Source organism: Nomascus leucogenys, chromosome 19, assembly GCF_006542625.1.
Source record: "Nomascus leucogenys isolate Asia chromosome 19, Asia_NLE_v1, whole genome shotgun sequence".
Lineage (NCBI taxonomy): Eukaryota > Metazoa > Chordata > Mammalia > Primates > Hylobatidae > Nomascus > Nomascus leucogenys.
The window spans coordinates 74,401,830-74,413,465 of NC_044399.1; the positions used below are offsets into that span (position 1 = coordinate 74,401,830).

The following is an 11,636-nucleotide window of genomic DNA, read 5'->3' on the forward strand; positions in this document are numbered from 1 at the left end:
TAAAAGCATTGCAAAAGTCACGCCTCCTTGTGAAAAATTATTAATAAGTTAAATGAGCAAATAAGGAGCTCTTAACAGATTAGGCACAAAGCAAAATCTTGACTTTCCTTTATAACACCAAACTTGCAGTGGGCATTCAGGGAGGGGGGAGTGCTGATAAGGGATATGTGGGATTCAGAAATTAGACACTTGAGGTAGAAATTTCTGTCAAGCCCCTCACTGGAGGGGATGGAGAACACCCTCAGTTTCTCAGCAGAAGTCGCTGGCCCTGTGAGAAGGAGACTCTACCCTCGAGAAGTCTAACCACCGCAGCCTTCATGTCCTTGTTCCGCAGGCTGTAAATAAAGGGGTTCAGCAGGGGAGTCACCACGGTGTACATGACAGCAGCCGCTGTATCCCCCTCTACTGAGTTGGAGGAAGAAAATGAGGGGCACAGATAAGCCCTGATCACCACCTCGAAAAACAGAGCAACAACAATGAGGTGAGAGCCGCAGGTAGAGAAGGCCTTACGCCTTCCCTGGGCAGAGGGGCCCTGAGGATGGCTGAAGTGATGCGGATATAAGAGACCAGGATGAGCATAAAAGGAATTAAAATGACTGCTCCCCCTAGGAAGAGGGGCACAAGCTCACTGACCTGGGCGTCAGAGCAAGACACCTTCATCAGCGATCCCAAATCACAGAAGAAGTCAGGAATGATCTTAGAGCAGAAGGAAAGCCGGAATATGAGGAAGGTGTGAGTCATGGCGACAAGACTCGTGAGGGTCCAGCAGGCGGTCATCAGGAGGGCACAGCGGTGGAGGCTCATGATCGTCATATAGTGGAACGGGTGGCGAATGGCCACGTAGCGGTCATAGGCCATTGTAGCCAGGAGAAAGATGTCCATGTCCCCAAAAGTCAAGAAGAAGTAGCGCTGTGCCAAGCATCCTGCGTAGGAAACGGACGTGCTCTGGGTGTGGATGTTCACCAGGGCCTTGGGCACAGTGGTGGAGGTGAAAAAGATGTCTGCACACGACAAGCTGGCAAGGAAGAAGTACATGGGGGTGCGGAGGTGTGTGTCGGTGCCAGTGGCCAGGACAGTGAGCAGGTTCCCAGCCACAGTGACCACGCACATCCACAGACACAGCAGGAAGAGGATGTGTTGCTGCTGTGGCTGGTCTGAGAGCCCCCAGAGGAGGAACTCCAAGGTGCTAGTCTGATTCCCTCCTTCCAGGAGCTCACAGGTCAGAGGAAAAAAATCTTGAGTAAGCCCCACTAGAATTCTGTAAAAATGTTTTACTTTAGACTGGTGAGCATGCTGTTCTCTGGGCTTGAAGGAAGAAGAAAGAAAGACAGTGTGGTTTTATTGGCCATCTACTACGTGTACTGTAAATTTTTATTGAAATACACTGTGCTAGAAAGTGTGGGAGATACGATGTAAGGTAATTAAAATACATTTCTCGTTTGTTTTTCTACACTCTTTTCCATCCCAAATTTCTTTAGTTGTATTCTCAGAAGAGTTAAAAGACGCTTTCATTCATTAATTTTACAGATATTAATTACTGACTCTGGACCTGGCACAGTGCTAGGTAAATAAGACAGTGATAACCCTTAACCTCAGGGAATTTTCGATCTAATGGGCTAGATATAACTGCTTCTGTTGAAATCTTATTTTTCCAGCCATTCACCCGCTTTCAAACCACTCTCAGACCCCAAGACTGTACCTGTTCTGATTAATCAAGCCCCAAACTCAATATTCTCTGAAGGTGCAATTTCATATTATTTATTCTTCTGGAAAACAATTCAACAATCAACTATTTAGTAAAGACCCACTATATACAGGTTACTTTTTGAGGTGTCAGTGAAACTCCAAAGAAAAAATCATATTCTCTCGTCTCCAGAATCTCAAACAGAACAGAACAGGACAGAATGTGTCCTGAAAGAGACGCTGAAGGCCAAAACTCAGCATTTAGGTAACTCAACCCAGGGTTACGACTGGAGAAGCAGCTAGGGCTGTTCTGATGGAAGAGGCCTTCATATGGATAGAAACATCAGCAATAGGCCGGGTACGCTGACTCAGGCCTGAAATACAGCACTTTGGGAGGCCTGGGTGGGCAGATCACTTGAGGTCAGGAGTTCGAGAATAGCCTGGGCAACATGGTGAAATCCCGTCTCTCCTAAAAAATACAAAAAAATTAGCCGGGTGTGGTGGCAGGCACCTGTAATCCCAGCTATGGGCAATATGGTGAAACCCCGTCTCTACTAAAAATACAAAAAAATTAGCCTGGTGTGGTGGCAGGTGCCTGTAATCGCAGCTACTCGGGAGGCTGAGGCAGGAGAATCGCTTGAACTGGGGAGGCGGAGGTCCGTACTGAGCCAAGATTGCCCCACTCATGCCAGCCTGGGCCACAAAGTGAGAAAAAGGAAGGAAGAAAGAAATCAGCAACAGGGAGTAAAGGTCCCCTAATGAGTACAGCCACTACGGGGGGGTGACTTTTCTCTCCATCTCTGACTGGTAAAATTCCACACATTTCCACACAAACGCCACCTACTACTTAACAATTCACGGTCCTTCTATAAGAAAAAGGTTGTTCCTGCACCAAGCTTCCACAATATTTTGACTACACATCTTTTTCATCAGCACTTGGACATTTTTGTGCCCCCGTATTAATGATAGATTCTTTAACATGCCATGTCTTCCGCACAGTAGCTGTAGTGGTGTCTTGAATATACAGAAATGAATGCTATTAAAAGATTAAAGTTTCTACTTTTCTACTTTCTTAGGGCTTATCTTCCTTTCCTGAATTTATTCTTCTAAAGGCTGAGAATTTTAAAACACGGAGTCAAACGTGAGTTTGGGTCAATTTAATTCAGTTCAATTCTGCAAACGTTTATCAGTCTTCTCACCCCTCTGTACATATACCTTGACTGTCTTTCTTTACCCAGAGAAGGAGTGCATTCTGTATATTTTATCTGCATAAACACCCCTGGGCTGAATGGAGTGAAGTGTTAACTGTTGACCGGGGGCGATGGCTTTGAGGATTCTGTGAAAGGGGGAAGTTCTAAAACATAATTTGATAAAGTCACAGATAAAACTTTCAGAAGCTTTTGGTATCCTTTTCGACAAGTACATATCTGAAGAAAGAATAAAAAGGGTACAAAGGGAACTACATTAAGAAAAGGGTGCATAGAACCATTTATATCTGAATTATGTATTTGGGACTCAACAGTGATTTTCTAGATCCTGATTTTCTTATGTCTCCCTTGAGAACTATGCAAAGTGACGAGGGGCAATATAAGCTTAGATACATATACTTTCACTGAAACTGAGAGTCAGAAACATCTCACATTAAAAAGAAACCTTGGAAATGAGTGGAAGAAAACACCATGAATCATCCCCATCAATGCTGAAAGCAAAGGCCAAGTAGCAAAGTAGGTGAGTAGGGCAGGGAGTGATGGGGAGTATCAGAATCTATAAATCCTTAGCTGACAATCATGCCTAGAATCAGAGGGCGTGACCCTGAGGGATAGTTGTTATGTGTAGATCTGAGGAAACAGGGCAAGAAGTCATGCTGAAGAAAGGTGAAGAGGAAAGGTGAGGCACTTGTACACAGAAGCCTCATGCGATAAAGCAACCTTCATCTTTGTAGCAACGGAAGGAGTCCTTGAATGGAGAATCTGGGCAAGTTACCCTAATCTTGCTAAATCTCTGGTACTGAAAAAAGGCAAATTGTTCAAATGTGAATCATAACTAATGACTAAATTGCTGGACCTATAGAGAAATATAAAAAAAGGAACCCCTGAAAAGTCAAGCTTTTTATCACGAGAGAACTCACTAGGAAGTTGTCTCTATTGAGAAAAATTCCAATACAACATGTCTTCAAGAATTTTCAAAGTCATGAAACTAATTGTGAAAGAATACTACAAAGAGGAAATCAGAAAACTCAGAGAAAATATGCCTGACCACAAGAAGGTGTGAAATAGGAACTGAGAGAAGTCTGGAAAGAAAGCAAAAGCTACTTATTCGATGAAGAATAAGTTACAAAGAGTTTTTAAAAATAAACAATACAGAAATCATTATAAAGGACCTAAAGGCTAGAAATCAGAAAAGCAAAAGAAACAAAAATAAAGAACGGGGTTAAAGAGTTAAATAGGTCTAGAAGACTGACCAAGAAGATTCAGTATATTATAACCAGAATCCCAAAGAAAAAAGTAAATTTCAGAATAGAAGATTAAAAATTAATTTAAAATGAACTTCCCAGAAATAAGACTTTAATCTACATATCGAAAAGTCATGTATCTTGGAAAATGGATATAAAATAGTAAATTCCAAAAAATATCTTAGTAAAATTGTTAGACCTTTAAAATAAAGAATCCTTCAGGTAACCAGTTCCTCCTCCCCGACCAAAAAAAATCAGGTTGACATCAGTCTTGATAGCAACTTTCTATACCAGGAAACAACACTTACAAGAAACTCAGAAATATAAAGATGAGCCAGGAGTTTTATAGCAACCAGTCTGTACTTCAAGTATAAGGGCTACAAGCAAAGGGTCTGAACATAAAGAAACTCAGGGATTATTGTTCCCATGGCTCTTTCTGGGGTTTCTACTAGAAGATGCGGTTCATATAATCAGGAAAATGTTGGAATAATCTTAGCAAAAATGCAAGTGAAAAGCATTGAATATAGATTTACTGCAGAACTAAACTAGGATCAGAATGTGGGGCTAAAGGTGACAAGATAATACCTAAATGCAATATATGCTCATAATATGGAAATAACCAATAAGTGGGAAAAGGAAAGTAGGAAGTATAAGTTTCTCATTATCTCTTAGGAACATTTAGGAGAAAAGGAATATCATATAAAGCAAATAAGTCAAATAGTAGAAGCTTAAGCTTGTCTAAGAGGATAAAGAATATTCTTGAAAAAATAGTAATATTGAATGGGGAAAAAGAGGTAGGAGACGGGAGAATAAAGTTAAGTTAATTTCATTGTATATAATAAGGAACAAAAGATACTATCTAAAGAAAGAAGAGACTAAAGGTATTATATTGGCATATATTATATATTATATAGCATATATATTATATATTATTACATATTAGCATATATGAGAGAATGACAGACTACACACTAAACATAGTCGTATGGCACACCTAGGCCTAACACATCAGTTGTGTTAATAAATGTAAATGAGCTTAATGAACCTTTTAAAAAAATCCTTCAAACTGACTCTCAAAGCAAAACCCAACTCTATTCTGTATATAAGATAAATTGCTAAAATAAAGTAATTCAGAATGATTGAAAATGAAATGATAGGCAAAGACATAGGAGGCTAATGTGACCAAAACAGCATGATCCTTATATTGAAAAAACAGAATTCAGGAGGACAAAACTAAACCTACAATCAAAATAAAATTGTTTTTAAAAATCTATAATATTTATGAAGCTTAGTTTGGCTTCGTTCAACCATTGTGGAAGACAGTGTGGTGATTCCTCAAGGATCTAGAACCAGAAATACCATTTGACCCAGCAATCTCATTACTGGGTATATACCCAAAGGATTATAAATCATTCCACTATAAAGACACATGCACATGTATGTTTATTGCAGCACTATTCACAATAGCAGAGACTTGGAACCAACCCAAATGCCCATCAATGATAGACTGGATAAAGAAAATGTGACACATAAACACCATGGAATACTATGCAGCCATAAAAAAGGATGAGTTCATGTCCTTTGCAGGGACATGGATGAAGCTGGAAACCATCATTCTCAGCAAACTAACACAGGAACAGAAAACCAAACACCACATGTTCTCACTCACAAGTGGGAGTTGAACAGTGAGAACACAGGGACACAGGGAGGGGAACATCACACACTAGGGCCTGTTGAGGGGTGGGGGGCCAGGGGAGGGATAGCATTAAGAGAAATACCTAATGTAGATGATGGGTTGATAGGTGCAGCAAACCACCATGGCATGTGTATACCTATGTAACAAACCTGCACATTCTGCACATGTATCCCAGAACTTAAAGTATAATAAATCTATAATATCTTGGTATTACATAAAACAGAAATTTTCCTAATGTAGAAACTATAAAAGATACACGAAGAAACAAACACATTAATAAAAAGAGAAGGTTTTGTCAGTCCAAGGCAGATCAAGTGATTAAAAAGGAAGGATAGAAAATATCAAACAAGGCTGGGAGTGGTGGCTTACACTTGTAATCCCAGTACTTTGGGAGGCTAAGGTGAGCGGATCACGAGGTCAGGAGATTGAGACCATTCTGGCTAACATGGTGAAACCCTGCCTCTACTAAAAATACAAAAAATTAGCCAGGCCTGGTGGCTGGAGCCTGTAGTCCCAGCTACTCGGGAGGCTGAGGACGGAGAATGGCGTGAACCCGGGAGGCAGAGCTTGCAGTGAGCTGAGATCGCACTACTGCACTCCAGCCTGGGCAACAGAGCAAGACTCCGTCCCAAAAACAAAAAAAGAAAATATCAAAATAATATGTGCATGAGTATATGTGTGCATTTGTGTGTATCAGTATGTTTTAATAATGGTAGTGAATACACTGTCAAGTTCCTATAGAACATTTTTTAAAGAGTTTATAGAGCTACAACAAACCCTCAAACGAATTCCAAAAAGTAGCAGTAATTCAACTAATGATCGCTGACAAAGGTGCAATAAAAATAGAAATTCATTACAAAACCAAAAAATAAAAATGGTCTTTTAACCTGGAAAAAAATGTTTCAATATCTTCATTAAATAACTCTAGGGTCCAAAAGAGATATAAAGATCTAAATTCCAGAATTGTTAGAAAACGATAGCAATAATAATACCACATATCAGAATCTATAGAATAAATATTGTTAACACCATAATAAAAAAATTCACTGCCTTAAATACTTATATGAATGACAATAAAGAATAAAACATATAAATTAAGCATCTCACAAAAATAAATTGAAAGGAAGAAGAAAAAATATTTAAAGCAAAAATTGAGTTAGAAACCAGAACACAAAGTTAAAAAAACAACAGTTCTTTGGTCTTTTCAATAAATCGTTTTGGGACTACTGCAAAAGGATGAATTGGAACGCCTAACCTCAGCTAATACACAAACTTAACTCAAAATGGATTAAAGACCTATGTAAGAGCTAGAGTTATAAAAGTCAGAAAAGGAAATACAGGCATAAATCATTGTGACCTTGGATAAGGCAATAGTTTGTTAAATATAACGCCAAAAGCACACAACAAAATGAAAAGCAGACAAATTGCACATCATCAGAATTTAGAACACTTGTGCTTCAAAGCACACTATTAAGAAAGTGAGAAGACAGCTTATGGAATAGCTCACTTCTCACATAACAGGAAATTTTATTTTTTCCTATTCCATAAGCAGATAAGGAATTTCTATCTAGAATATAGAAAACAAATACAACTCAATAATGGAAAAGACAACAATGGTATGATTTAGAAATCAGTTCCGATACGAGTTTTTTCCAAGTAACCTCACTGAAACCATGTAATAGGATGCATTTTTCTTTGTGAGGGTCTACGTGATCATTTTCTAGAAAGCAGAGGTATCTGTACTTACCTTTTTATATGAATAAAGTAGTGTCCTTGTGGTTTTACAAATATGAAATAAAATTGTTTCACCTGAAAAAAAAAAAAACAATAACGAGATACCACTTGCCACCCTCTAGGATGGCTGGAGTCAGTAAGTCAGGTAATAACATGCATTATCAAGGATGTAGAGAAATTGGAACCCTCATACACTGCTGGTGGGAATGTAAAAGGGTGCACTTCACTGGAAAACAGTTTGGTAATTATTCACAAGGTTAAACAGAGATTACTGTATGACCCAGCAATTCCACCCCTAGGTATATACAAGAGAAATGAAAACAAACATCCACACAGACATTTTACACATATGTTCACAGCAGCATTATTCATGATAGACAAAAACCAAAACAACCCAAACACCAACTGGCGAATGGATAAATAAAATGTAAAAAGTGCATAGCTGTAGAGTGGAATAGTAGGGCAACAAGGAATGACGAACTGACACATACTTCCACGTGGATGACCCTGGAAAACATGACGCTCGGTGAAAGAAGCCAGTCACAGGGGACTGCATATCGTATGAATCTATTTATATGAAAGACCCAGAATTGGAGAATCCATAGAGGCAGAAAGGAGATGACTGTCTGCCAGGGGCTGGGAGAGATGGGCAAGTGTGGGTCATTAAGGAGCTGTGGGGGTTTCTTTTTGGAGTGATGAAAATGTTCTAAATTTGACTGAAATGATTGTTGCACAACTCTGAATACAGTAAAAGACAGTGAACTGTAAAAGCCACTGAACTGTACCTTGTGAATGGGTGAATTATATGGTATGTGAGCTGTATCTCAATAAAGCTGTTAATTTTTTGTTAAACAATTTCTTTGAAAAAGTCAATAAAAGAGATAAGCCACTTGCTAACCTAAACAAGGGGATGTGGGGAGAGAGAGAGAGAGAGAACACGAATAGACAAGTAATGAAAAGGAACGTACACACTGAAAAAGAAACTTTTTAAAATCACAAGACTGTTTTGCAAAAGTCCATAAGAATAAATGAGTAACCCTAGATGAACTGCAATGTACCAAAAATAACCCTGGAAGGGATAAAAAGTCTAAGCTGATCATATTCCACAAAGAAAAAAAATGTATTAATCATTTTTGTCTTGTTAATACTGTGATAGAAACTACCCTCAAATCCCAGTGGCTTAAAAAAGCAAAGATTTATTTGCTCACTTATATGACCTGCAAGTTGTGTGTACTTTTGGTTAGCATTGCTTCATGTGTCTTCGTCTTGGGACATTTCTTTACTTCCTGTATTTAACCAGCCTTGCATTCCTGGGATATGCTTTTTTGGATGCTCTAAGAATGCCATTCTTAGAGAAAAAGAGAAAAAAGTAGAGAACTTACAGGACCACAATGGCTCTTAAAGCTTTTGCTTGGAACTGGCACACATCATGTCCAGGCAAAGAATGGGAGTGTATAATCCTTTTTCAGAGAAAGTGGAAAACAATTGACAGCAAAAATACAGTCTAGTCTGTCAAGGACCTACCCTCTAAAAAAGTGCCAGGATGACTTAGTGTCACAGGAGATTTGCCTAGGCATTTAAACGGAAATCTCTTTTTCTGTTCCAACTCTAGAAACAGAAGAAAAATCTTCCAAAATACTTTTATAAAGTAGGTATAATATTGATAAGTATTGCACAAAATTAAAACCACAGAAGAATCTCACTTGTGAGTATTGATGCAAAACTCAAAACATAAGCACAAGCTAACAAAACGCTAGAAGAACACTACATCTAGGCTGGGCATGGTGGCTCACACCTGGAATCCCAGCACTTTGGGAGGTTGAGGCAGGCAGATCACCTGAGGTCAGGCGTTGAAGACCAGCCTGGCCAACATGGTGAAAACCCGTGTCTACTAAAAATACAAAAATTAGCCAGGTGCGGTGGCGGGCACCTGTAATCCCAGCTACTTGGGAGGCTGAGGCAGGAGAATTGCTTGAACCTGGGAAGTAGAGGTTGCAGTGAGCCAAGACGGTGCCACTGCACTCCAGCCTGGGTGACAGAGCTAGACTGTGTTTCAAAACAAAACAAAAAACAAAAAATATTACATCTTCATCACGTGGGATTGGTTCCAGGAATGCAAGGCTGGTTAAATACAGGAGAAACATAATCACCCATGGAAATGCTGAAAAGCCATTGTTATAGACTAAAAGTCTATAAGAGGAATCATAACTAGTTGGACAAGTTCCCTTCCCTCTAACATCCTCCTCCCAGCAAACCCATCCCAGCCTCAGCAGGGAGGCTTTGGCAGGAACACGCTGTGCTCAGTTTTACTGTACTGGGAATGCTCCTTTCCCCGGGGTGGATGAGGGTCTTGCTCTGAGCCTGCATTCTTGGGTCTGGTAGAGCCAGGCATCCATCCCAGTGCCTGAGTCTTTGCTCCAGTGGAGAGGACATGGGCCTTCAGAGATCACTGGCAGCCTGGTGTTTCTGTCCAGCCCATGGGACCCAAGCCTCCCTCTCCCAGCTGTTCACACAATTCCTCATCCCCACTCACCTTTCTCTCCTTCTGTCTGTTGCTGGCTGCATGTAGAGCACAGCCGATTCCATCCTCTTCTCTCCCCTGCACTGTATCTAGATGAACCTCACCCATGACTCTGAGCTTCCCTGACTTCCCCACCAGTGAGGGGAGTCTGTCTTTTTCTTATGACAACTTACCTGTAACTCCTCAAGGTATTTTCTTACCTATAATCCCTCATTTCTCCCTTTTGTTAAAAGAATTAGCATTGGAATTAGAGGTGCTGTTTCACAGCTCCTAGTTCATCTTTTCTGTCAATTCAAGAATCCTCTCGCAAGCATCTGAAGAGGCGCTTTGCCTGCTTAGGGACTACAGCCATGGGGAGCTCCCCCTCAGCAGAGCGACCTACTGCACCTTGAAGAAGCTTCCATTTTACCCTGTGACACTGGAAGTCCAGGCACTTTTTAACACTAATGTGTTTAATATGTGTTTTTAAATTAGGATGTGTTTTTAAAACCCTTTTCAGTTAATACTATATTTTCCCTGTGTAAAATATATTATTTACACACATTTACAATTATAATGCATTTACCTGTGTTATTAAGCTACCAGTCTATTCATTTTTTTCTCATTATTTTTATCTCTTTTTGCTTTCACATGAAACTTTTGACGAAATCTCAAGTTTTTACTCTACAAAATAGACGATCACTTCTGGAGTATTGATATTATCTGTACCTATGTAGGTTTTTAAAATTTACATTTTCATGCTGAAATATTTTAAATGCATTGACAATTATAAGGCATTGACAAATATAGTGCATTTACCTGTGTTAAGTGTTTTTCAAAACACGATTCTAACAACGTGTGATTTCCTCTTTCTATCTGTGCAAATGCTGCCTTACCCTCTCCTCCTCTATTCCAGCCACTCTGAGCCACTTAGTGCTCTGAGGGTGCACGCTTTGGCCTCAGCTCTGGTGTAACATCCTCTAGAAAGCCTGTTCTCACCAACAAAACCAAATGAAATACCCCTCCAGTGTCTAGAATACATTAGTGTCCTCTGCTCCTGTGACATGCTATGCATCTCTCTGCTACAACACGCTACACTGTGGTTCTAGCTTGCCTCTACTACTGTTTGAGACAATGAAGAAACAGTGATGAACAAGCTGAAAAGAAACCTACTTCCATAGAGGAAAAGATAGTGAACAAGTAAACCTAACCAAGATAATTGCAACATGCCGAGTGCCATGACGTTGGCAAGCACAGGATATGACTGAGCCTGACCTGTATGTGAGGGTGGCTTCTCTACACAAAGAAGTCGCGAAAGGACTCTGACTTAAAGGCATGTGAGCTGAGACTTAATAATTAAGACTTGTTAGTAATTTAATCGGAATCGTGTTGTATTTATATTTTGTCTGGGGACAGTTAGGATTTTTATGATACATTTTTTCCCAGCCTGGAACATTTTCCCATTTTTTACATCTTGCTGATTTTCTTCATAAAATGTTGTAATTTTCTTCCTATAGGTTTTATGTTTTACTTGTTGCATTTATTCTTAAGTGTTTCATAGATTTTGTTGT

At 39.6% G+C, this 11,636-nt stretch overlaps 1 protein-coding gene across 1 annotated transcript; it reads right to left on the bottom strand.

Moving 5' to 3' along the window:
* Positions 1-241: 241 nt before the first annotated feature.
* Positions 242-10,194, bottom strand: LOC100584127 (olfactory receptor 1P1-like). Its single transcript, XM_030799802.1, is given in 3 exon segments — positions 242-531; positions 534-1,305; positions 10,099-10,194. Coding segments are annotated over 3 exon segments (1,158 nt in total).
* Positions 10,195-11,636: the final 1,442 nt, after the last annotated feature.